Below are 27,485 nucleotides of genomic sequence, written 5' to 3' on the forward strand. Positions count from 1 at the left end.
ATATATACACACTGTGTGTGTGTGTGTATATATATATATATAAAAATAAATACAGTTTTAAGTCTCCACTAGTGGTGGGAGGAAAACACACACACACACACACTTTGCCTCTGCCTGGCACGTAACACCAAAAAAAACCAATAGTAACCATGCGCAGGGACACTAAAACTGAAATGAAGTAGAAAAATACTTTACTTTAATCACTAAGCCAGAGCTTAGTCTTCCAAAGGACCTTGCCATAAAAATTGTTTGGGAACCCCTGTGTTAATTGAATGGTTTTCCATTAAACAAAAGGATGAGGCTTCGGCGATTAGCCCTGCGATGAACTCAGCCGTCACAGAGAGCACACAGGGAAATGAGCTGGTCGGTGTGATGTGGAACAGAGGTTGTGCAAAGTAATCACAGCGAAACGTCTGAACGAACAGGGAAACGACAACACTGCTCCGCTGCCCTGAATACCCTGTTAGAATCCCTCTCCCTCTCCCCAAAATTTAGGTCAAACAAACAAACAAGTCCCTTTTCGTTCTGTTGGCAAGTTGATGCACTTAATCGATGATTTTCAAAGTGGCCCCCAGGGGTCTGTGGCACCTGGCCAGGAGGTCTGTGAAAAGTTTTTGGAGGAAAAAAAAAAACAAAACCTTTCTACATTTTTTTTCTTTTAATTATTTTTTATTTTTTTGTGTCCTTCGAAAGGGATACATCTTGTAAGTGTGAGAAATATATATTTCCTATACAGTATATACATACATAAGTATCTCTGTTTACACATTGAATATGTTTTTATATTCTGTATTTTGAAATGGCGCAATACAAATATTTCAAATACATTTCCCTTGATTTATGTTTATTTTTTTCACACATAGAAGAGCCTAATATCAAATTTTAGGACATATGTGAGGGGGTCCTCATTTTATTTTCTCAAACATTCTCTAACATTAATTCAACACTGTACTCCTTATTCTTATTATTTCACATTATTTCCTCATCATTAATCCCCTCATTTTTCTTTTAGTACTTAGTATTAGCAATTAGTCATTTAGTAATTCAGGATAAGTGCCAATGTGCCATTATAGCGAGACTATTCTAAAGCGATGCATTCTATTTGTGTGCATATGCATGTGCTCTGCCCTTTGGCCTCTTTTAGTGAGAGTCATAAAGATGAGCTTCGCTTCGGGAGTTGAGGTGGAATTGTTCAGAAGTAGGCAGCGAAATGGATCTGAGAAACGTGCCACAAGTGGCCCTGACCTTGTGTCTCCTTATAGCGACGATCGACGGGAGGCATTCATATACAGGTGAGGCTGGATCTCCAGGTCTGGGGATATTTTTTGGGGATATGTATATCATCAAAGCTCATTTTACAAATGTCTTACTTGTTGATCGGGCCATTGCGCTCTTAAATAACTCTCCTCTCAATGAAACTAAGTCAATGCTTAAAATTGACTTTGGAATCGTGTGAGCTGATCTACAAGTAGGGCTTTATGGTCATTCCGATTGTTTTCGTCCATTTAAACTGTTTTTCAAGGTCAGTTCAACCGGTGATTCAGTCATCATTGTTATTAGAACTTAATCTGACAATCTCAGGATGTTATCTACTCCTATCCCATTGAATATTTATGATTTAGATTAGGCCCAGAGAGCTGTTTGTCAACGTGTTTTTGTCAACCCTTTCGTGAACCCAGGGGGAGGATTGAAAATGGACCAGGCCTTGTTGACCTTTTATAACCATCTGTCAGAGGGAGTTGATGTTTTCTACACCTCAGATTATTGCTACAAGGTACGGAACCTCCCATCCCAGATTCAAGATTTTGGTCTCGGAAGACAGTCTCCCTGCTACCGACCCATCTATCTATTTCCTGTTGACCTAGTTTGTTATTCAGACGGTATTACTGTAAGCAATGACAAATGCTGTACAAATACAACAGATTAACGTAATATATATATTTGTAATTTTCGAAGCCTCTTCAGCCGAATTGAGGAAAATGTCCCAAGTACAGTATGTTTGTCTGTCCCCCGCCAGTGCCTGTACCAGCCCTTGATCAGTGTTGAAGACAATAACCACAATGCATCTGCTGTGGTGAGCACTAAGTTCACTCTGACCATGCAAGTGGAATCCCAAATCGGGAAGGCGGTCCTGTGCAGGTAACCATCCACACACATATACGCTTTGCTCACTCCATTTACTGCTGAGGAAATGTCAAGTGCTACAGATTGGATTTCCCTTTTCCTTATTAACTCTGTCCTGGGGTTGTATAGCGTAGTGGCATTCTGATGATTACATGATTGCATCAGCAGTCTGCAAGATTATTTACAGGTCTGGGGGTGTGATTCCGTCATCCCGACCTGCTTTTTGGACCTGAGTGATGCCCCTGTTTAAACCACTCCGCAGGGTATCGATCAAGGTCATTTATTTATTTTTATATTTTTAAGGGTTAATAAGGCCTGACATTTTGATGTTGATGGAAATGCTCGCTGAAGCTGAGAAGCCCCTGCGGCCTGCGGAGAGCCTCGCAGGCTGAGCGCGCGAGGGCGGCCATATTTATAAACACTCGAGTGTTAACAAGGCATCGGGGCAGAGCTTTCCATTTGGGGGTCATCGTTGAACATGTTGCCCAGGATCGGGTTCCGCTGGTGACAAAGCTCTGATGTACGGTCGGCTCTTTCTCTGTCCCTCTCAGAGGTCTAGTCTCGTCCTTCTGAGATCAATGGCGAGGTCTCTAACCAGACTGTGCAGCTATCGATTTCCTATACCCTTTTAAAAAAACACTCTGAGTGATAGCTGGTATGTCATCCCGCAGTAGATCAATAGGAGCATGTAATGCATGTTTTTCTTTTTTTGAAACTGGAGATGGTTAATTGAAGAATGCAGTACTGGTATATGGCCATTAGGTGTCGCTCCTGAGCTTTCTGGGTGTGTATATACAACTAGAATGGGACACTCTGGACCGAAAAAAAACAACTATACTCAGTCAAATACCAAGCAAAGCATAGAATTTATTATAATATGCATTACCCCAATAAATAATAGAAAATGTTTATGCATGTTTTAAAGGGAATGCGTTTTCATGGTTGTGCTTGGTTTGATCGACACGTCTCCAGGTGGAGTCAGACGTATGAAGAAGGCGGCCATTACGCCGTCTGGATCAACCAGCACCTCACCAATGGCACCTGCCGTCACACCGTGGATAAAAGTCCACATAATGCGGATCTGCGTAAGTACAGTACACTAATGTGTTCTTGCGGAGACGCTGGAAAGGTCTTAATAAGTAATCAATCATGGAAGTATTACCGCATTCGATTTTGCTTCACAGGGCGCGAATCAGGGCGACTATGGAAGTAAACACAATTTATGGTTTTTCATCGAGTACGCAAAGAGAAGATACAGGTCGAAGTCCTCCTTCGCCTCCCTCATCCCATGGGGCATGACACGTATTGATTAGATAAGATGGGCTTCCTAAAAAGAGGACAAAATAAAAGCTTTTTCTGTTTGTTTTGAAGGCCCCGGCTCCATGTGCTGGAGGAGGATTGTGGGTAATACATTAGGGAGTATGGAAGGATTAGGCCGTAATGGGATTTTGAAAGCGTCTCGCTCCATAATGTACACTCTACTTAACAATATTGCAGATTATGTTGTAGATCAGACTTTTAAGGCCAAGTAGCCATTATCTGGCAGATATATGGTCAGTGTGACTGCGCCCCTCACAGTATGATGAGCTTCCATTAGCCTCACAGACCGGTGATTATACAAACTCCCCATAGGACCGGCTCAGCTTAAGTAATGGTACCGTACGGTCAGCAGCCCATCAAAGGGAAGGTTGGAGTTGCCCTGCTCGGGAATTTCAAAGTTTACTTCGGCATCCCAGAATTGATTGGCATGCGATTCGACGGGGGCCATTTGTTTGAATGCGATGTTGGGAGGAGGATATGCTTCTGGTCGTTGTTATCGCTCCCCTCCCACGCTGTAATGACATTAGTACCGTATTCTGCATTAGTACCGCAAACCGCAAGTCACTTGCGGAAGCCTTAATTCTCAAAGAAATCGAAAGCATTGTTCACTCAGCTTTCGCGAACATGTCTTTAAGACTAATCATAATATTTTTCTTTTACCATTTTGTTGTGCAAATTGTTGTAAAATAAATTTCCATCGTATTAGGCCCATGGCCTGAAGGTTTCCCCGCCCCTGCAATTGCGGAGTATGTACAATATACTCTAGAGCTCTAGTGTTATACACACGGTTCCTCTTTCTGCGTTGAGAGCTTTATGGCGTTTTTATGAGTGGACAACCCAGATGCAAAGACTGCAAAGAAGGTGATTAAGTGCCAGGTCTCTGTCCGGAGTGGACGTTGTAGTATGCGATCAGCCGAGGTTAACGCGGTCTTCCCCTTGTTTGTTTTTCCACCGAGAGCAAACAGTGGGTGTTCTGTTTTACTGTCGCTTCTGCCCGTTGATGCAAGACGTTTGGGGGAAAAATGAAATACCCAGCATAGACGCGAGGGTCAGGGTCCATATAGTTTCTATTTGTCTGTCTATCTGTCTGTCTGTCTGTCTGGGAGAAGCGATATCTGTTTTGCAGACAGCTTGTTATTCAATCCAGAGCTCATTTTTAGAGCTTAAACTTGTCTTCAATGGAGCAAAAACAAAAAGCATGCAATTCTCTAGATCACACACCTTGAACGAAATTGACCGCTTTAATTGCACTGTGGATGGGGCTGAAATTGAGAGAATTTCCCTACTACAAGTATCTCGGTGTATTTATTGATGAAAAGCTGTCTTTCAAAGTTCATTTCGAGGAGATAACTCAAAAGTTAAGAGTAAATCTTTTTTTAGAAATAGAATGTGCTTTTTGCATGAAAATAGGAAGCTTTTAGCACAATCTACCTTTCTGTCAGTACTCGATTATGGCGACATTATCTATATGCACGCTGCCTCTACCCCTCTGGAACAGCTTGACAATGTTTATCACTCAGCACTTTGTTTTATTACTGGTGATCATTTTAGAACTCACCGCTGCAACCTTTGTCAGGAGATGGGATGGCCATCCCCGGCCACTCGGAGAACTCAACATTTACTCCTGTTTGTTAACAAAGTTATCCTACACAAGCCACCAAACCACCTGGCACCTCTCATCAAATGGAACTTAACTAATTTCCGGACTAGACCTCAGCTTTGGATGGTTGTAGAGGTCCCTCAAGTCAAAACCGAGCTGGGAATAACTGCTTTTCCGTTGCCATGCCCCAAAAGCTTGGAATGACATTTCAAAAGACTTACAGATTGAATGCCTTAGTCCCTTTTGGCAGTTTTAAGTAACTTTTAGGTGATTTCGATGTTGGGATCTGCAAATGTTTTAGTTTTATTTTATTGCATTTTTAATTTTTTTAAATTTTTTTTATTTTATTGACAATTGCCAATGTTGTTGTATTTATGGTCTCTGAATATTTTTATGTACTGTATGATCATTGTAACCAGGGCATCATCGAAAACGAGACCTCGGTCTCAATGTGTTTTCCCTGTATAAATTATCTATCTATCTATCTATCTATCTATCTATCTATCTATCTATCTATCTATCTATCTATCTATCTATCTATCTATCTATCTATCTATCTATCTATCTATCTATCTATCTATCTATCTATCTATCTATCTATCTATCTATCTATCTCAATCTATTGTTCTATCTATCGAACTATCTATCTGGAAACCATATAGTATGTATATCATTTAGGCCTTCTGGGAGTCCACCTTTGTTCTGTTTGTCCTTGTTGCCATGTAGGCTTACATTTCCTTGTCGGATACCTCCGGGCGTTATATTACCTGTATTGACATTTTCTGTGATGGATCAACTTAGGCTCTTCCATTATGTCACTGTTTGTCACTTGAGGGCTCTGACACTGGCTGGACGACAAAGAAAGCTGAAGGAGACGGTTGTTGCGGTTATTGGCTCTCTCGTTTCGTGGTGAGATCCCATTTTGATAAGAGAGGTATAGGATGGCCGACGCGCGGGCGACGTATGACATGGCTCGCCAATCTACCCAGATACCCGTAATGTCATCCACCGCGTTTTGTCCAATGACAGCCGCTAGATCGTTTGTAAACGCCGCCTTATTTCATTGTTTTCTGCAGCGCTTTTGGTGGCAGCTCTTTTGCTCTCCCTGATCGATCTCGTCTTCGTGGTGGCACCCTACATCTACAGGTACGTTGTTGCTCGTTATTGTGACTGCAAATGCCATTGCCCGTTATTTATTCTTAAGACATATAAACATAATCCTTACCCGTCACTCCTTTGTAATAGGAGGCCTTGCACGACGATTCGTCTCAGGAGTGTTTGCTGCCAAGGCCCACAGCACTCAGTAGATGATGTAAGTATGATGGGAAATGCTGACACTAAAGAATATACATTTAATAATTTTTTATTATTTTTTTGGATATTACTTTTTGAGCTTATTGGTGAGCTCTCCACTATTTCCCTATCCATGTATATGCATGTGACAAATAATCTTGCATCTTGAATCTTGAATGTTCTAGGCAATAATTTCCAATTGCTGCCCGCAAGATCTGACTGATTTCTCTCAAACCCACAAGCCATCAGAGAGTCCAGTTGGCTCCTTGCAGCAAGAGGTAACAGAGCCCATGGAAACACCATTCATCTTTATTCCCATGCGGAAACATTACGGCTTTTGTCCACAGTGGTCAGTTAATGTCACTGAAAATCCCAAACTGCTCAAACTGCTCGCAGTGCCTTGATTAGCCTTTAACTACAATTAGTGTTAGACTTGGCCACAGAGATACCAGTCATCCATGAAACAAAAAGACAATTTCACTATTTGGAATAGCCAATACTGAGTGTCTCTGTACTGGAAGTATGGGAAGTGGTGTGGTTTAATATCAGGCAAATATCAGGCAGAGACAGCAAAGACATTATGGGGGGGAAAAATCTCAAAGCTCCGTTGAAGCCTCAAAGTTATAAGGGAATATATTGTACGTGACCTACAAACATACTGACAAGGAACTGTGCAGCATTTTACTGATGGAAGTAGGTGAAAGATTTTCACAGGCACCAACACATACTGAAATTATTTAGTAGATTTGTATGGGAATTGTGAAACTTTAATTTCTCCATAATAACAGAAAAAGCAAGAAAATAATAATAACCAAAACACCAATCACTGAAAATTATTCAGTTGCCATCAGGCCTGAATTAATATCAATGTAAGGGTTTACAAAGGCTTAAGCCCCTGTGCCTGATATCGGGTAAAAGCCATAGGACCCTTAAAAAAAGTGTATGAATTTATAAATAAATATTTGCTTATTTCTGCCCACAAAACATACACCAGATCTTGCATCAAATATTTTGATCCAGGATTATTGCGTTAACATACAGAACATGCTGAGAAACATATTGTAAAGGATTGTGACTTTGTGATTATCACCATTTAATATTTCAATTTCTTATCGTGTTGACAAAATATTGACCATGCTTAAAACATCTTTCCTTTTTAAACTGTGAAAGGAAAAAGTTCAGTTATTTATTAAATCTATTCAAATAAAGTTACCACCCAAAGCCATCGTTTTCAGACAGGGTGGCAATTTTAAAAACAAATCAAACGGTACAAAATTGATTGACAATGATAATTGATCGGGGCGTCACGCTTGAGAGAACGTTGCCAAAACATAAATTCATGATATATATCAATTGTATCAAGTTTTTGGTGAGAATAACTTTCATTGAAGCAATAGCCATTAAGCCTGTCCCTTTCTCCTGCACTCCTGCTTCAACCTTTCTTACAGAACATTTACTCACTGTGAATACATTAGTCGAAAATGAAAACCGCAAGATTTCGAGTGCCCTTAATAAATTTGCTCCACACATACAGTACAGTAACTAAATTGGGTCCCACCTTACACTTCTCTCCTTGGTATAACCCTGAAACCAGGAAAAGCCAATGACCAGGCTATAGAAGGCTATACAAGAAATACAAGAAATCAGGCCACTGTAGGGTACACTTCCAGCCGTTTACTGATCATATTAAACAATACAGGGATGCCCTCAATACCACCCGGTCAGGCGATCTCCATGCTCTCATAAAAGAAGCTCTAAACACAACTCTCTCATAAATACCATCAAAAAGCGTCTTCAATATTTGCCCTCCACTACAAGCCCATATGGCCAAAAACAACATTTATGACCCCCTTTCACCCCTCTCACACCCCTGCAACTGACCACCAAAAGAGGTATCGCTGATCCTCTCCTCTCTGATAATCCGGGCTCTCTCAATATGTGATCGCTTTTCGCCCTTGCTTCTGACACAGTCAATCGCAATATTCTCTTCTCTTGGGCCACCAAACCCATGGTGGTATTTCTCACCCAGCCCTCGCCGGGCTCAAATTCCACCTCTCAATTCATAACCAGGGCAACCACAAAGCTTGCTTAACCCATCGCCCTTGAGGCTGTCCCCCAACGTACCGTTTTTGGCCATTTGTTTATCAACTACTTGCTCTGTCTTGCTTCTATTATCCACCATCAAGGGGACTAGTTTAATTGCCACATCGAAAAAGTCATATGTGAAAGACCCCGCACTGCACCCCTCCACACTGTAGTGTTCGCATGACAGACATATGATGTCTCAGAATTTCCTCAAGCAGAGATTATGCTGGTTTTACGAAGGACTTCACAGGCGGCGGGATTGTTGACTGGGGACAGGTGTGCAGTGGCAGGGATGTGGAACCAGAGACAGACAAAGGGAGATAGAGAGGGACAGAGGGAGCCAGAGAGATCCAGATAAAGGGGACTGCTGGGGATCCTCAGGGGCAGGAACAGGACTGGCGAGTACCGGGCTAGCTAGCTCAGCACTGAGAATCGGCCAAAGGTAGGACGGGAATGTTCAGGCCGGGAGGAATGCTGGCGACTAGCAGGCTGGCGGGTAGCAGGCTGGCGGGTAGCAGGCTGGTGGGTAGCAGGCTGGCGACTAGCAGGCTGGCGGGTAGCAGGCTGGCGGGTAGCAGGCTGGCGACTAGCAGGCTGGCGTCTAGCAGGCTGGCGGGTAGCAGGCTGGCGACTAGCAGGCTGGCGTCTAGCAGGCTGGCGGGTAGCAGGCTGGCGGGTAGCAGGCTGGCGACTAGCAGGCTGGCGTCTAGCAGGCTGGCGTCTAGCAGGCTGGCGTCTAGCAGGCTGGCGACTAGCAGGCCGGTGGCTCACAGGTGAATCTCCTGGTTGGTCCCTGATGAGGAACTACCTGAAAGCTACAAAAACCGGGTCCACTGGGTTCATGTTCGGTCAGATTGTTGTCTGTGTGTGTGTTTGTGCATATGGCATTTACTGTCCTATCTACTGTGTCAATTCTCTGCCTGTTCCTGGAGCCTGATATCCTGCCAATAAGTTTGCCGTTTGACTGCTCCCCTAGTTTTGACCCTGTCTGTTCTTCAATAAACCATTACCCTTGCGCCTACTCCTGAGCCTCCTCCGTGTCCTGCATTTGGGTTCACCAGACTATATCATAAGGGAGGGATGAGGAAGGTGAAGACAGGTGGTGAGGTTTTGCTGACTGGGGACAGGTGTGCGGTGGCAGGGATGTGGAACCAGAGACAGACAGAGGGAGCCAGAGAGAGACAGATAACAAACAAGCACAGTGCAGGATCCTGACATTGAGAGAATGTCTTGATTATTGCAACTCACTTTTTTTTTTTTTTTGCTTACAAAATTCCAAGCCATATGCAGTGTTTTTCAGAATGTGGCAGCCTGCTAGATTACCCACAATACAAGAAAAATCACCTCACATTATCCAGAATTCCTATTTCCTCCCACATTCAGTTCAAGCTGATCATTGCCACTTACAAAGCACTCTGCCGCCTCGCCCCCTCTTACCTATCTGAAAGGGGGGCGCGGGGGTGGGGGTAATCGTTCAGTGCTGCAGCCTCTGCTGTATGGGACCTTTTTTGCCACAGCAAGACCCATGACTGCATGCTTCAAAACACACCTGAACGCACACTTCGTCAGAATGCACTGTCCTTTACTTGCCTTAACCTGGACCGCCTGATTTTTGTATGAATTTTTTTGACTTTTTTTTTGGATTTTGGTGCCATCCAAACGAATCTAATTTTTTTTTTAATCCTTGTATTTTGAATGGAATATTCTATAGCATGTTTCTTCATGTGTAGATGAAACCTGAGCACCTGGCATGGAGAAGGTGTGTGTTTAAGTAGGTCATTGAGATCGCCAAAATAGTTGCAGTTCCAGGGCGCAACATTCACATTATGTGGGGTTTGGCCGCCATAGTTTAGCAAGATCAAGCAAGACAAAAATCTTCTGAAGCCCCCTGAGAGAATTTACATTTTACGATGAAAAACCCATTACACCGCGTTCCAAATTATTATGCAAATTGGATTTAGGTGTCCTAAACATTACATTTTTTGTTTTTCAATTAAACTCATGGATGGTATTGTGTCTCAGGGCTCTTTGGATCACTGAAATCAATCTCAGACACCTGTGATAATTAGTTTGCCAGGTGAGCCCAATTAAAGGAAAACTACTTAAGGAGGACGTTCCACATTATTAAGCAGCCACAGGTTTCAAGCAACATGGGAAAGATAAAGGATTTCTCTGATGCCAAAAAGCCTCAAATAGTGCAATGCCTTGGACAAGGTATGAAAACATTCGATATCTCACAAAAACTTAAGCGTGATCATCGTACTGTGAAGAGATTTGTGGCTGATTCAGAGCACAGACGGGTTGTTGCAGATTAAGGCAGAATGAGGAACGTTTCTGCCAGACAAATTCATGGGATTAAGAGAGCAGCTGCTAAAATGCCGTTACAAAGCAGCAAACAGGTATTTGAAGCTGCTGGTGCCTCTGGAGTCCCGCGAACCCCAAGGTGTAGGATCCTCCAGAGGCTTGCAGTTGTGCATAAACCTATTTGGCCCCCCCTAAGCAATGCTCACAAGCAGAAACGGTTGCAGGGGGCCCAGAAATACATGAAGACTCATTTTCAAACAGTCTTGTTTGAAAATGAGAGAAAAATATCATTTGCATAATAATTTGGAACGCGGTGTGTATTTTTGCAATGAAAAGTTAACTTAGCCCCGACCCAACAATTACCCCGGCCGGCGTATTTTCATTGGCCCAGTAAGCGGCCCTGAGAGCGGCATTCTGAAATTGTTTGGAGTCTCCAACCATCAAGTCATTTGCTCAGACAATAATGGAATGATTGATACAAATGTTAGCAGAGCCAATTGTACAACGGACGCACATATGTGGGAACGTCGGAGCGGCGTATCCGTCCACTGGTCATGGTTGAGAGGAGGGGTGGCGGGTTCTCGGGTGAGCATGAATGGCTCCTCTCATCCTTCTGAGCGACTTGCCTCTGTCTCCCATATGCTCTCTGGATGGCATTCAGATCCATCATAACATATTAACTCTAGTGTCTTCCTGCTCTGGCCCTTTCAAACTACTTTGGGGGGGGGGCAAGGCAAGCTAATCCAACTGGGAGGGCAAGATGCCAGATTCTCCAGAATCTCCTCTTCCAAAACGAGGTAAAGGGAGGCGCCAGCACTCAGCACAGAGGACTGACGACGTGCTGAGAGATTGATGTCATCACTAAAAAGAGTTTTGAGAGGTTTTCTTTAAAAAAAAAAAAAAAAAATTTCAACCACCCTGCTGTTTTTAAACTGGTTATTTCTTCATTTGTTATTTTTGGCATCGCGAATGTGCAGCTGTTGTCAACTTGTGCATGCATCCACCGTGCAGGATAAGGCGCACGCCGTGGGAAGCGACGCCGAAAACCCAACTCAACCCAAACAGACACGTCTGCGATCCCTGGACACCTTTCGGGGGTACGTGCGGCGACCCTGCTTATTGTTCTATCACCACATACAAGCTACTTTCCATGTTCATTCATTTGTCGGCCGGTCTGAGGCACGATGAAGATATACAGGCCCCGGCATAATGAATAATTAGGGGGGGGTCACAGTCTGGCCAAGTGCTCCCTCAAGCTTTTTTGTTACCAAGCAATAGCTTTGGGCATGATTTCCGATATCTCTGCCTCTACGGTTTGGAACAGCATGTTTCTGTTGGACAGGAGTGATGCATGTGATTGAATCTGGGCTCCCTCTGTTCGCCTTAATTGCGGCCGGAGGGTAGACACAAAGCACGCCTCTCTGGAAACAGGATGCTGGTGTGGCTTTGACCTCCCCCTTGCCAAATAATTGATGCCATAATACCATCAACATATCAGCACACATCCACACAGCCATAGATCTGCGGCCGGAGGAGGGGGGTGTTTCCAAGAGCTCGGAGGCATCACAAGTTAGAGTGGCATCATCGTCTCCGTCAGTGTGTGTCTGTTGGACGAACTGCACCGCCATGCGCACAACGTGTGCCCAACTGGAAATAAAAGACGTGGAAGTTTGATGCGATGCGGAAATTGGTTTGGTTATTGCAGCGGCGTTTTTTGAAAGTTCATCAGAAGGCCAAGTAGAATGAACCGCTGTTGCAGACCCCTACAGTGCAATTTACAGTTGCCGTTGGAGTCCTGTGGAGTCTTATTGCATTGTGTGTTACTTTGAACCAGCCAGAACTTAAAACTGTCCTTTCGAGGAAAATAACAGACAATAATATTGATGATTATAACATATTTGTTGTCTTCCACTGTGTGCAGATCCGCTTTTTCAAAGCTCGGAGAACCGACCAGAAACGTTTCTTGGATTACGCAGGAGTTTAAATCAGTGGCTCTAATTGGGTTCAGCAAGTTTAGCTACTTGTGCCGAAATCACTTTGACATTAGAAGACATAACATTACACTTAAAGACTCAGGGTCCCCCTGAACACCTGTTCTTGCACTGTGTAACCTCTGTGGGTTCTTCGGGTTCGAAACCGCGGGAAAAGTGCGTCACGCCTTACGGCACTACGTCACCTGCTTACTGTTTGGCTCCGGTAATAACCATGTTTTTGCCTGGTAAAATTTGGGAAAAAAAAAACAAAAAACTCGCAAGGTGTCAAAATGTCCGGTAATAATGCTCATGCAAAACGTAGCCGCTCCACCTCCCCGACGGCGCGGGCGAGACGGGCCAGTGGTGCACCCGGCACCCGCACCTCAGCCGGCGCGCACCGGCCCTCACTTTCATTGCGCCACAGGGTTGGTTTCACCCTCTGCCTCGCACCACGAGCCGATCTGCCGGGCCGTGCACGTCTGGTGCCGCCGCCGGTAGCAGGGGGCCCCGTCTCTCGACGCGACCTCTCTCCCCGCGCCCTCCCCGGAGTGCTCTCTGAAGCGGCGATGTCCGTCCAAGGGGCGCTGTCCCCTAGGTATGCATTATATTTGCGGTATGCTCATACCTGGCAAACACCAAACGGTGACTCAGCGACTCGGGGGGCTCAAGATTAATGCCGTGCCGTACTTCGACCCGATGACTTATGATCCGTGCCCCTGATAAGTAACAACTCTCAACAGAACGGCGGCATCAGTCATCCGCCATAATCGCTGAAACCTTTCCGTCTGCAAAAAGCTTTTTCTCCGGAGCGGAACAATTTCTCTTTCTTCTTTCTTGTCATTCCTCTGGCCCAGCTGACGTGATATACGGACGACTGCGGACTTTGTTTTACGCGTTAATTTTTCTAAAAGGGTTTGTATTTCAATCCCGCACCACACCTCTGAAAGTCATCCGCCGGTTTCCCTCCCCTGTTTCAGACCCACGCAGTCAGCAGCATTTATTTTGGCTATCGCCTCAAAATAACGAGCTTTGCCCAACTGCTTCACATAACCCCGCAGGTTTGCGAGAAGGATAATGCACTGAACACAAGACTGAACATTCTGATATCTGGATTTTTCGGCCACGGACCCGAGCTCCTTGGCATTTCCAGTCAAGCCTCTGCCATTTGTCATGACTAGATTGGGTTTCCATGTACTCCGTGTGGCCAGCAATAATGCAAGTAACTCAATACCCAATAGCGATGGAGCGTGACGATCCATTTGCGACGGGGAAATGCACTGAGCTAATACTCTTAATTGGTATTGCATGTACAGTGATCCCAATCAAATAAGTCCACGAGCTAGTCGGTGAGCTACCCAGGAGAGCAGAGCTCTCCGAAATGACCACCGAGAGGGAGGGGCGATCCTGGAAGAGCTACGCTGCAGGTCCACCGGTCACACTGGTTGTTTATTTCCACTTACTAGGAGTCACGTGCGACAAAATGATTTGAACCCAAATTAAATGAATTAAGACATCGGTAATGTAATCTGCCCTAAACGGTCCTCATAAGGCCGCTGGGCCTCTCCCGTCAGACACCCAACGTGTTTTAATTTAAAAGATGGGTGAAAAGTCTCCAGTGCTGCGGTGAGTTACGCAGGGCCTCATCCGGAGCATCATGTTAACCTTTGTCTTTGTTCCTATAACAACTAATGGATGTGTTTGTCAAAACCCAAATGTCCCCCATATGTGTGTGTGTGTGTGTGTGTGCGTGTGTGTGTGTGTGTGTGTGTGTGTGTGTGTGTGTGTGCGCGCGTCAGTGAATGAGTGCATATGCACAGGGGGACTTAGGTTTAGTCTGCTTTAATAGCCCTTTTGAGATGATAGCGGCCGATTAAAATCTTGTATCAGCAGGTTAGGGCTAAAAGGACCAGTAATGGCTGGGTGCACCTCTAAATTGAATCTGCGCAGGAAAACGGGGGGGCGGCGGCGGTGGTAGATACAGTGCACCTTATCAGGCAATCTGTTCAAGGGGAGGTTGTCTTAATCTTTTTATGGCTCTTGAAAAAGCACCCTCTTTTCTCACTTTCATTAAATAACACATCAATCAAAAACATGAATGGGAGTTTTATAGATGATGAAAAGGCTGGAACGTGCCGGGGAGCGAACCAATGGCAACCTGGATAATCCTCCGCATGAATGTGTTTGTTTTATTTATTTCGGGGTTTTTTTTGTTTCGTTTTTTTTTTTTGCCACATGCGACGCGGACACCTCCCCTACATGGGGACCGATTTGCCGTAGCACTCCATCACGTGGTGCCCCCCGCCGCAACAGCTCCTGGCCCACGCCGAAGTATAAGTGTATCATATATTAGAGAGAGCCAAAGTCTGTAGTCAGCAGTCCTGCTCGAGGAGATCCAGAGGACGAGTGTTCATTTCCTGAGTGATTCATAATGCTTAGATTGCATTACCTTGTGTTGCATTGGGCGCGCGACAGAATAAAATATCCAGTCTCCGCAGAACTTTTAATTCACAAGTTTATGGGTGTACAGAATTAACAGGACCAGACACTATTTTGAAAAACATGCCACCAAGGACTGATAATATTATCTTTTTTAATCTTAATGTATTTTATGTTATGTTATTTTATTTTATTTTCTTTTATACCAAATGCTGGATTAATAATAATTTTGCCCCCTTCTTTAGGTTTTCCCTGACGTTGATGGTTTTCGTGAACTACGGCGGAGGAGGCTACTGGTTCTTTCAGCATGCACCGTGGAATGGTTAAGTTGGCGGTTCATAAGACCCTAAACCGGTGGTACAAAATATTATATTTGGAGCGACATGCTCCGAATGTTTCATGCCACGCACGTCCCAAGGTTTAGAAATGCATTTCCAGCCCGTCTCCTCCCATTACTCTACAATTCGAACGAATTCATGATTCAAATGAATAATGGGGGAGGAGAATGTAGGAATGATCTTCTCTTTTTTTTTTTTTTTCTCTCTACGATGTGCTTCTAACATCTAGCACCTCATCATTTATTATTACCACATAATGCATTAGGCCCAATCCAAAATGGTGTCATTCCATCCCTCATCTGGACACATTCAAAGTCGATATTATCATTATTATTACTATTATTTATTTATTTATTATTATTATTATTTTATTTTTATTTTTTATTATTATTACTACTGACTGAGGCTGGGCTGTCATCAAAACACAGAGCAACCGCCGCTTTCCGATGAAGTGTAAAGACGAGCCGAGTTTGAGCTTCATCGCGGCCTCTCAGTCCGACCCAACAGGAGTATTGATCTCTGAGGTGGGGGGGTGGGGACCTGATGAATCTTTTCCGATCATCGCCGGCCGCGGAGAGAACAGTCACATTCATTCGTATGTATCACACGTTCAGGAAATGGAAGCCTGTACTGTGTCCTGTCTGTGCTCTTCTCCAGGTCTCACTGTTGCCGATCTGGTCATGCCTTGGTGGGTTTTTGCACGGACGTCTTTTACACCCTTTCCAACGCCTCATCAGAGTTTTATGAACGCGTATATCTATTGACGGCGCTCTCCCGTCCCCCGCCCCCCCCGTCTCCAGGTTTGTGTTCATCATCGGGACGTCGGTGGCGCTGGCGTTCCGATCCATGCGCAGGAAGGGCGTCGGGCGCCCGCAGCTGCTGCGCAAGCTCACGTGGAGGACGGCGGTGCTGGTGCTGCTCGGCTTCTGCTTCATGAACTACAGTCCGAGGGACGGACCGCGTACGTCACCCACGGCACGCGTTCCCTTCGTGCCTTCATCGTTTATGGGGGAATTCGGAAGCGGGGCCGGCCGCCGCCATAAACGCTCTCCGCGGTTGTTCAGGGCCACAACTGCGAGGGCGGGGCGGGCAACACGATCAGCGTGACACTTTGTACAGTGTTAAGTTGACTGGCTCACTTTAAGAAGTCAGTGCAGGGCCCGTTCCCCGTTCTTCCAATTAAACCCCAATAAGTGTTTTTTTTTTTTTTTGTGTTTTTAGATGTATTTATCTTCCTCCGCTTCCTAACTGAACGAAACAAAAATGGCCTTTCGCGTCTTGCGCCGCGTCACGCCGGGCATCCCCCCCACCCCGGCTTAGGGCCCCATCAAGGCTTGGGCCGGCCCCATTCGGAAGAGCTGCCATCGTTAGCGGAGCACGCGGGCGATGTTGGTCTGGTGGAACATTGGTTAAAATTTGTTTACAATTTAAAGGTGTTTTCAAGTGAGAAATACATTGGAGTTTTCATTTCCATCTCCACATTATCATACCATCACAAGAAGCGACGATTAGCAGGACTGGTGATGAAAATAGAATAGAAACCAAAAATAATAAGTTAAATAAAATTGTCAAATATATACAAATAACACCCCCCCCCCAAAAAAAACCAAACAAACCAGAAACAGTCAAATATGTGAAAATATACAGAATATACAAAATGCTAAACTATACACAACATAAATGATTGTATATTGGTTATAAATGATAAATATCAAAAACAGGTACTATTATGAGCTTTCCTGTGTGTATGTAAAACTATATATTTCATTATGGTTGGAAAGGCTGTGAGAAAGTCCTGGAGATTTGACTCTCATGCGTCGTCCTTCACACATTAGCCGACACCCCCCCTACCCACCACCCTTCCCCCATTGCTAATGGACCTTCCCGGGTGGACGTCTCTCTAACCGGTTAACAAAAACATTGTTATTGTGTTTTGCAGTGGCAAACCCCAGCACCAGGGGACATTTAACAGAGGTGGATAGCGCCAAAGGAAGACTTTTTTTTTTTTTTTTTTTTTAAAGCCCTGCAACCCTTGCGGTAATGGACAATTCCAAACAGATAATGTTACGCACTCCGGCCCCAGCTGGTGGCTGCTGCTGCTGCTGCTGCTGCTGCCACCGCCGCCGCTGCTGCTGCTGCTGCTGCTGCTGTCGGTGCCGCTCAGAACCGCCTGGCCCCGACCCGACCGTAAAAAAACCCGCCGCTTTGCCGTACCCTCTCCAAGGACGTCCTCTCGCCAAGGACGTCCTTCGGCACAAAGCGGCACTCATCTAATAAGCGGATGGAACCGCTCCATGCATCTCAATATTCCCCCACCAGAACAGAGGGAGTTGACCTCCGACGCCGACTCTGAAGCGCTGCCAGCGAGGCAGCGGCCCCCCAGCCACGACGAGATGTGTCTCGCCTTCCATTTTCGACTCTTGTGTCTTTATATCTGAACCTTTTCTTTTAGTTCAGACCTACAGTCCAGTAATAATCACAGGAACACATTTCCTTTTGTTAAATGTTATCCCCTTTGAAACGATCCCCATTTCTTTTTCCTCCGAGATGGATCAATTTGGGCCCCCCGCAGAGACTTTCACTCTCAGTGGACACCGAAACCTTTTACTTCTTAGAAATATGTTGACCCATTGAAAGCATGATTTCCTTTTTTAAATCAAAAGCCGAGTGTGAAGTCACGAAAAACCCTGTGCGACTTCTGTGAAAACTACTTTCGAAGCACACAAAAAAACAAACAAACCGGTGTTTGGAGTGGCAGATCAGGCGAGTCCATCAAGCGGTGGGGGTGTAACCCTCCTACTTAACAAATGTGTCATCGGTTCCCGGGAGAGCTTCCTCCTTTCCTGGGGGGGGGGGGAGAGATTTCCGCCCGTTTTTTTATTTAATTTTTGTCCGGATCAATGATCGGGGATTACAGTGTTTTTACCGCACTTTGGACCAGCAAAGAGGTTTTCAATTAACTAATGCGCAGATTACCATCCATCTCCCGAGCCCGGGGCGCTTCCCACAGCCGCCCCAGTTGGACGGGGCCCCGGCGATAACCGAGGATCTCTGATCTTCTCCCACCTTCTTGGCGTGCACACACACACACACACACACACACCTCTGCGTCCGAAAGCTGTCTGCCCCGACGTCCTCCTTCAGGATTTACAGATGTTAGTGTCGCCACGGTCCCGGTGCTATGCCGTTGGCCTATCCCGATCCATTTCCTGTGTTTTTAATTAAAATCTCCACCAATCGGCAGGAAAAGACAAATATTCTCGTGTGATACTGAATGTGATTCATTTTCCTCCCATAGGCTGATGTTAATGCATTATTATAATTCTTTTAACAATGTGTGTTTTCCTGACCGGTCATACTGGTCGTACCCTGTTGTCGTCGCCGTTGACCCGTGTCCCAGTGTCCTGGTCGTGGCTGAGGGTCCCCGGGGTCCTGCAGCGCCTGGGCTTCACCTACTTTGCGCTGTCTCTGATGCAGACCCTCTGGGGCCGGCGAGAAATCCCGGCGACGGGGGTGAGCGGCTCTCTAATCCCGCCGCTGATTGCGTTGCGGGAGCTCCGCCTCGGGAACGCCGACCTACCGTAGGGGGTTAGCTGCTCTGGCTCCGTAGGGTTTGACCTCTGTGTACTCCTCTGTGCACGCGCTGCTGCAGGGCCGCCGGTGGAAACCCGTCCGGGACCTGGCCCCCTACTGGCCGGAGTGGCTGCTCGTCGTGGTGTTGGAGGCGGCGTGGCTGGGGGTTACCTTCCTCCTGCCCGTCCCCGGCTGCCCCACGTAAGTGCCGCCCCCCTCGCGTCAACCATCGCCGGGCGGGTTCCCTTCATGTGATCAGACGGATAGGACGTAATAACTTTACTGGGGCTTATTTATATCGCGTCCGAGCGGTGGTCATCTCCTATAGGGGAGAGGCAGAAGGGGGTAGGGCGTTGGCGAGCAACAGGCCGGGGCGGTGTTAGTGCGCGCCATGTGTTGCCAGTGTTATGAGCCACCGTGATTTATGGCTCCGTGGCCGAATGCTTCGGAGGGCATAATTAGCCAATCTCGCTCTGTCATGTGCAATAAGAGGCACGGGGGGCAGAGGATCCATCTTCCTCGCTCCACGTCTCCCTCCTCTCTCTCCCTCTCCCTCTCCCGCTCTCTCCAGTGCTGCTGTGTTGTGCTTCTGTTTCCTAACCCCCGCGCCTGACCCAGCTGGGTGTTGCTGCACGGAGGGGAGGAAAACGCTTCCAAGCAAAAAGCGCTTCCAGCTTATGAGGCAGCAACCTCGACCGACTGCCACACTCCGCCTTTTTTTTTTTCTTTTCATTTCTTTAATAATATTTTCAGGCTGAATGGTGATAAATAAAAAGGCTGTGTGTGTGTGTGTGTGTGTGTGTGTGTGTGTGTCGGGGGGGGGGGGGACGGACTTGTTTGTCCTCACAGAGGTTATTTGGGTGCCGGCGGAATCAGTGATGAGGGGCTGTACCCGAACTGCACCGGGGGCGCTGCGGGGTACGTGGACAGGTGGATGTTTGGGGACAACATGTACAGATACCCGACCTGCAGGGTGAGACACGCCACCCCCCCTCCCCCTCCCCCTGACAAACCATTTTTTTTGTGAAATCCCAAAGCAATAAACAACCCGGTTGGGTCTTTTTTTTTTTTTTCCTTCTTCGTTGCATTGTGTTTTGCAGGAAATGTATCAGACGACGCAGCCCTTCGACCCAGAGGGGATGCTGGGTACAATCAACTCCATTGTCATGGGATTCATCGGGATGCAAGTAAGCTCACGCTCAAGTCTTTTTCTGCAGTAATACAACAGTGGTGGAGAGAAAATGCCTTATTGTCTATGTATATCATGGGGAAAAGAAAAATCATTTTTTAAATGTTATAAATATTAGTTAGTTGTAAGTTTAGAACGTCATAAAATTACTAAAAAATATATTTTATAAATATTTCATTTTAAATTGTATTTAACATGAAACCATTTTTATTGTTATTTTTTTTCTTATTGTTATTTTTTTTTAAAACCAATTTATTTCATTTGTTGATAACGACGTCCACGAGGGGGGGGGGTAGCCGCGCCGCGCCGCGCAGGGTTTTCCCGCCTCGTCGGCCAAACCCACAGCTGCCTCTCCTCCATTAACGACCGAGTGGTTTGACATGCAGGAACCCAAGAACAAGAAACAGAACCTCGGGGGGGCCCCGCCTTTCGCGTCGCAAGAAGCCTTGGGCCTCGCCCCTGGGGGCGGCTTTGCGCGCTTTGATGGCGGCCGAGGTGTCCCCAAAATGAAATTTTGGCGGTGCAGGGAAGCGGGCCTGGGCGGTAGGTCGGGCCGCATTGCTCAACTCCCCCAGTGGGCGTTTAGCCGCTGAGCCCTTCACTCAGCGAGTCTGAGGAGGCACGCCAGGTGTCTGCTGCCCCCGTCTGTGCCCCATGCTAATGCCCTCGGCTGAGACATATTCATCATCACCAAATTAATCAGAGGGGCGGGGGGTGGGGGTGGGTGGGGTGGCGGTGGTGGTGGTGGTGGGGGGGGGGGGCGGGTGACTTACACCCAACATCTGGCTCCGTGGGATATGAGCAATGTGACCGACATGTCAGGGACGGCAGCACTGACATCCACATCCCCAGCTTATTTATTTACTTACTGGGGAAAGCAATTGACTTTTGAGGAAATTATTTTTTTTACATTTCTCAGCTAACTTGTGATTGGATGAGGAGGGTGGGGTGGGGTGGCTGGGGGTGCGCTCTTTGCTTATCTCCCTCCTCCTCCTCCTCCTCCTCCCCTCCACAGGCGGGGAAAATTCTCATTTTCTACAGGGGGAACAATGTGAGCATCCTCTCCCGGTTCCTGGTGTGGGCCGTCATCCTGGTACGTTACACGCCCAATGGTAGCTGTACACGCTAATGCCGGGAAAAACCGAATCTGAATCGGAATCGGTTTTATTCCGCCAGGTTCACATTTACTTACAGTAGGAATTTATTTTCTGGTGAGGTTTGATACGTTTCTCCACAGATAATTAGTCTGAACAAAAAAGGAGAACATAAGAATAATCAAAGAAAATTGAGTAAAAAAAATGTATGAATAAACAATAAATAATAATAATTGTCATGTATATACAAATAGCCAAAAAATACAAAACAGAAATAGTCAGATATATAAATATTATACAAAATGCCATAATCTGATGAATGATTGTTATGTGTATAGGGTATAAATTATAATTTAAGAATTATTACTACATACTAAGTAGCTTATAACAGTATGTACAGCGTAATACCAGTGTTATTGCACACATATTATTAAAACCGTCTGGGTCCCACAGTTGAGGCCTCATGACTCACTCGGTCGAAAGTAGACTTAAGCCCCTGTGTTATGGTCTGCTCTCTGCCTCGCAGGTTAATCTCTGTAATGTATTTTCCAGCCCTTCGGTTACCGTAGAAGTCAAGCAGCCCAAACCACTCATGAGCAATATGTACCGCGTGCGTGCGTGCGTGCGTGTGTGCGTGTGATCTTACCGCAATTAAACACCGCGTGTGTGTTTCCGGGCAGACGTGGGTATCCGGAGCCCCTCCCCCAGGGGGGTTACACAGTGGCTCTCGTTGCCATCATGTGTCTCACATGTGGTTTTTAGAATATAACAATTGTGCGTATTATTTACACGGTAAGCGCTCGGGTTCTCCCGTTGGGCCACTGGACCGGGACAGCGTAGACATTTTTATCTCGTTCCCTGTTCACCGGACCCAAAACACATGATATTACAGACGAATGATTTGTCCACCTATCAAAATAAAACGTCCGCTCACATCCCGCGGGTGTTTGAGTGCGGGGGGATCATCATCTCCTCAGAAAACGACCCACGACGCGAAAGCAACTCCTGCTCGTACCAGAGCGGTGGAGGCCATTTTTGTTTTGGAAACGCCACGCTCGACCTGGGTGGTCCCGCCACAAAAAAAAAAAAACAGGCAAGCTGGCCACCACTCCACTCAGAGGGCGAGAGCGTCCCGGCGGGACAAAGCGAGTGTCACATGAGACGAGTCACGGTGCATCTGCGCCCGGATCGGAGGAGGAGGGCGCTGCGCTCCAACGACGCTCAGAGAAGAGAACAGCAACACGTGGGTGCAAAGGCCGAGAGACTTGTTTTGATTGCGCGCGGCATCGCCATGGCAGCAATTGCGCTGCCATGGTGATGCCGTGGTGCTGCCGTGGTGCTGCCCTGCTGCTGCCCTGGCGCGGCCGTGGTGCGGCCGTTAGGCGGCGGGGGAAGGCTTGGTCTCTGTTCCAGGAGGCGTGACCTCCGCAGATTCGCGCACAGGGGTCTAATCCAAATCGGGACTAAGCTAATCCAATTTAAATGAATCCAGAATTTAAAAATGCCTTTCTGGGACGTTGCTTAATTCAAGATTGATTAGCGCTAAACTAGGAAGTCCTAGATTAAGGTCATTAAGGACTAGTCCGCTCCCTTTGTCTGGTCTTGGCGCTGGTCTTAGTCCAGCTCAACCTGGAGGCCACGCCCATTCATCCAAAAATAAACCTGCCTCTGTCCTGGTTTAATTGAAGACTTCACTTAGACCTGGATCAGCTCTGATTCACCTTCTGGAAATCAGATTTTTTTAAACCAAAACCAGAATCTGAGACTTTTCAACCAGACTGAGAAAGGTGATTTAGTTAAAATGAGAATTAGTCTGAGATTTGGCCTAGAAATTGGGCCTATTATGACTGCTACTACTACTACTATTACTAGTCTAGTAGTACTACTACTACTAGTCAATTACTCCTTCAACTTCTAGTCAATTACTACTACAACTACCAGTCTATTACTACTAGTCTACTACTACTACTACTACTACCAGTCTACTACTACTACTACCACTACTACTCATCTACTACTACTACTCATAATAATAGTCTATTACTACTACTACTGCTACTATTACTAGTCTACTACTACTATCACTACTACTATTACTATGTCTACTACTACTACTACTATAACTACTACTATTACTATGTTTACTACGACTACAACTACGACTTCTACTACTAATACTAGTCTATTACTACTATTTCTACTACTACTACTATTATTACTAGTACTATGTTTACTACAACTACTACTATGACTACTACTACTATAACTACTACCACCACTACTACTACGACTTCTACTATTACTCATGCATTAAGCAGTAGCTCCATTCATCACAGTACATAGCTCATTTGCTAATTTCATTGTGGTGTATGGTGTGACGACGCCCATTCAATGATGTTATATTTCACGACACATAATTGATCTGGTTTTTAATACGGATCCTGGATTGTTAATTGTTCCATTATTTCCCCCGTCCTCTTTCAATTCCTCCAATTTTGCCCGTGACACATCAAAGTATCTTTGCCATCGTGAGCGAGAGCGTATTCTACCGCGCGGGGCGACTTGACTTGGGCCGGTGTTGTTCTTGATGCCATTAGCCTCAATTCTTAAATGATTGAATGTCTCTTTTTTTTTTTCAATAGCCTCTGGTGTTATGTGAACCGTATTGACTGTCATTGCTGGCCAAGAGGCTTTGGAGCAGTGGGGGCGGCTGGATGGGGGCACCGAGGGAAATTAGATTCATCTTTGCTCCTCCCGGAGGCATGGTGTGATAAATTAAAGCGTGCCACAATAATAACAACAACATTATGGCCTCGTTGCCGTTCTGCATGTGCAGCCCACGATTTAGGTGTCTGTATCCCTCGGGTCCACCCCCCGGTGGCCTGACGTGTCTTGGTACTGTACCCCGTCAGGACACGGGGCCGCAGCGTGAGCCGCGTTTGGTGGCACGACCGATGCTTAAATTCCAGCCACATTTACGGAATTGAGAGTGTGAAAGTAACTTAAAGAAGTAAAGAATCTTATTGTGGAGCAGGCAGGGAACCGAGTGTGTGTGCAAAGCGTGAGTACGGCTTGAATCTGCTCGCTGTTCATTCGCTATGTTTTGGTTTTATACTCATGTATATTTAATGTTTGGCTTGCGGCGATGGAAAACCTATAGGCCTTAGATTCTGTCCAAAAAAAGCTAGCGGAGACAGAGCAGTATATCACTTAGTCCCTGGATGCGTCCAGCGGCTAAGTGATATGTCTCTTGATATTGACTTTCCAGCATGGCGCTGGAACGGAGCCTCAACTCTGGGGTTTGACCGCCTCTCGCCTCCACACATGTGCTACTGACATTAGGGAGCTCCACCCGGGCGGAGGAAAGAACTCATTTCTGCTGGCGCCCCGGCCACAGGAATCCTCCGATCGTCCTCTGATCGTCCCGCGGGGTTCTCAAATCCCAGACGGAGGGCCGGGCTACCGTAAAACCGGGGCCAGGCGTCACGGCGAGAGGTGGAGAATTCCAGGTCCGGAAAGTAAATGCTTTTGCTCCACCCACGTCCTGGTCCGCCTGATTCCACTCCCTGGGTTGATGCTAATAAGCAGACCCGCACGGTTGACTCAGAACCCTGCGGTGGAATTGTACTCTCTGGACCCCGGATTTTCCACCTCCGGTCACGGGTGCAGTTGGATTGCCGCCGCGAATAAATAAAGAGCCAAAGCCGGGGTGTTTAATATTCGGCCGACGCCCGTGCATCATCTTCCTAATAAACAACAGTCGGTGCTAATTAAAATCCAACGATCAGGCGGCGAGAGGGAGAGATTGAAATTGAGCGATTGCCCAACATAGCAGCCCCAGCCGCACATCCTGCCGCCTGCGTAGCCTGGAGACTGAAGCCAGCCCCGACCGGGCTATTTCCAGGCCATCGATTCTGTCATCCGTACAGATGATGGATATCCACCTAACAAGCGCGTTTGGATCCTGATCTATACGCCTGCCGTTCTCTCTGGAGTATCACGAAGAAGGAGAAGAAGGAGAGAAAAATTCTCCTGAATATCCAGATCCGATGTAAAGATAAACCAGATAACTCAGTAAAAAAAATTGTTTTTTTGGGGGGGAGGGGGGCTGTTTATTAGATTGGATAAACCCACGGTTTAAAAAAAGGCACCGGAGTAAATGGGTTTAGTGCCATCTTCAGCGGGTTAACAGCTGTAGTTTTGGCTCTTTGTAGGTATGGAGGGCAGCCTGGGTAGATTGGGTGATGTGTGTGTGTGTGTGTGTGTGTCTGTGTGTGTGTGTTCGAGAGAGAGAGAGAGAGAGTGAGAGTGTGTGTGTGTGAGAGAGACAGAGAGAGAGAGAGAGAGATGTGAGAGATAATCGGTTAATCTACCGGGCCTGGTTGCTCTGTGAACATTTTAGCCCTCGCCCCCGTCCCCCCGTCCCCCCCACACAACACTTGCTTTATCGCCCTCCATCGATTTGAAATCTGCTTCGTTTCCACCCTCAGGGAGCCTCGGCGGCCATCCTTTGTAAGTGCACGCGGGATGGAGGATTTATTCCTGTCAATAAAAACCTTTGGTAAGTGCTTCCTGAGCCTCTAAATCCAGCCACTTTTCACTCACACACACAGGGGGGGGAAAGAAAGGATGACTTTCGAGCGCGGGCACAAATCCTGGCCCCGCTAAAACACGCGTTTTACTTACCTCAGGCGACAGCCGACGCTGTAAATAATCACCCTGGGATGTCGGGGGGGGGTGGCGACGCCCCCTCCCTTGCAGTTACCACCCTCCTCGCTGCGGCGGAATGACGCCCGGCTCCGCAGACAATGGTCCTGACGCGCTCACACGTAATTGAACCGGACGCAACGTACTTATTCTGTCTTCAACCCCGTTTCTCCTGAGCGACCGCAGGGATAGCCGAGCGAGAGGTGAACGGCAACTTTGACTGAAGTGCGGGGACTTATTATTGTTTTTCTTTTTTTTTCTTTTCACAGCCCGCCTATTTTGTCCGTATTACCTGCAACGTGATATTTATCGTCTTAATGTTGCCTTGGGAAGAGCGCCGCTTCATCTGTGATGTGTAAGCAAAATTCCAGGCCCCCAGCGGGGGGCCGGAACAAGGCGCCTCCCCTCCCTCCCCATTACCTGCGCCAGCTCCCGCGGACAGTTCATCAGGCGCAGGTTATTGAGCTCTTGAGTACGGGGTCCCTGCCTGGATGTCTGGCGGTAATTAACTCCCAGGCCAAGAGTCCTTTTTTGGCTCCGCTTCAGACGAGATAAAACGACGCCGGCTTCGGGGAGGGGGGGGGGGGGGTGGGGTCGAGTGGGGTGGGGGGCGGGGGCTCCGGGAGGACGCCATTTTACATTAGATGATATTGCATCAAACATTCTTGCACTTAGCAACAGACAGGGACATGGCAGGCTGGCGCAGCGCCACCGGGCACGTGCCAGGGATCCCCGGCCGGTGTCGACGCTTCACACCGCTCCACGGCTGCAGCCTGCCGAGTTTTTCTTTATTTATTTTTTCTTATCTTCAATACAGGATTGATAGACTCACGACAGTTCACACCATTCCCTCCCCGCTCTGTCGACGGCGTGACAGCCGGGCCTGCCTCCCGACCTGACAAAGTCTATTTCTGCCGTTGACTCCCAGGTCCTTGTCCTATGTGGCGTGCACGGGCTGCTTCTCCTTCCTGCTGCTGGGGGGCATGTACTTTGTCATCGACGTCAAGGGGTGGTGGGGCGGGCAGCCATTCATCTACCCAGGTATAGATATTCATGGAGCGAGTGGCTCGCCCCGCTCCCATTCGAGACATTAAGATGATGTGTATACGAGGCCGTTTGACAGGACCTCTGTTCACCGCGGTGGCGTCTGGCGAGCAGGAAGTGGCCTTTTAATGATTCTCCACGCTTGTGCGCTGTGCCCATTAGGGATGAACTCCATCTTGGTGTACGTGGGCCACTCTCTCCTGGGCTTCTACTTCCCTTTCAGCTGGGAGATGCGCTTCCAGGGGAGCCACTGGGAGTGGCTCTTCCAGGGCCTGTGGGGCACGTCTCTCTGGGTCCTCGTCGCCTACCTGCTCTACAGGAAGAACTTTTTCGTAAAAATCTAAACCCAGCATGGCCGCGACATGAAGTTAGGATATTTTATACTTACAGTAATGTATTACTAAC

At 46.9% G+C, this 27,485-nt stretch overlaps 1 protein-coding gene across 1 annotated transcript; it reads left to right on the forward strand.

The window, feature by feature from the left end:
• Positions 1–1,693: 1,693 nt before the first annotated feature.
• Positions 1,694–27,424, forward strand: LOC307242119 (heparan-alpha-glucosaminide N-acetyltransferase; the record flags this gene model as incomplete). The annotated part of the gene is made up of 17 exons (XM_080016453.1): positions 1,694–1,774; positions 2,018–2,139; positions 3,097–3,209; positions 6,121–6,190; positions 6,290–6,356; positions 11,738–11,823; positions 15,381–15,457; positions 16,131–16,161; positions 16,274–16,434; positions 18,874–18,986; positions 19,126–19,247; positions 19,896–20,019; positions 20,147–20,233; positions 21,251–21,328; positions 25,820–25,890; positions 26,965–27,077; positions 27,243–27,424. The coding sequence occupies 17 exons, from the start codon at positions 1,694–1,696 to the stop codon at positions 27,422–27,424; spliced, it is 1,698 nt and encodes a 565-aa protein (XP_079872579.1).
• Between the last annotated feature and the right edge of the window lie 61 nt (positions 27,425–27,485).

Source organism: Zeus faber (assembly GCF_960531495.2).
Source record: "Zeus faber genome assembly, chromosome: 16".
Lineage (NCBI taxonomy): Eukaryota > Metazoa > Chordata > Actinopteri > Zeiformes > Zeidae > Zeus > Zeus faber.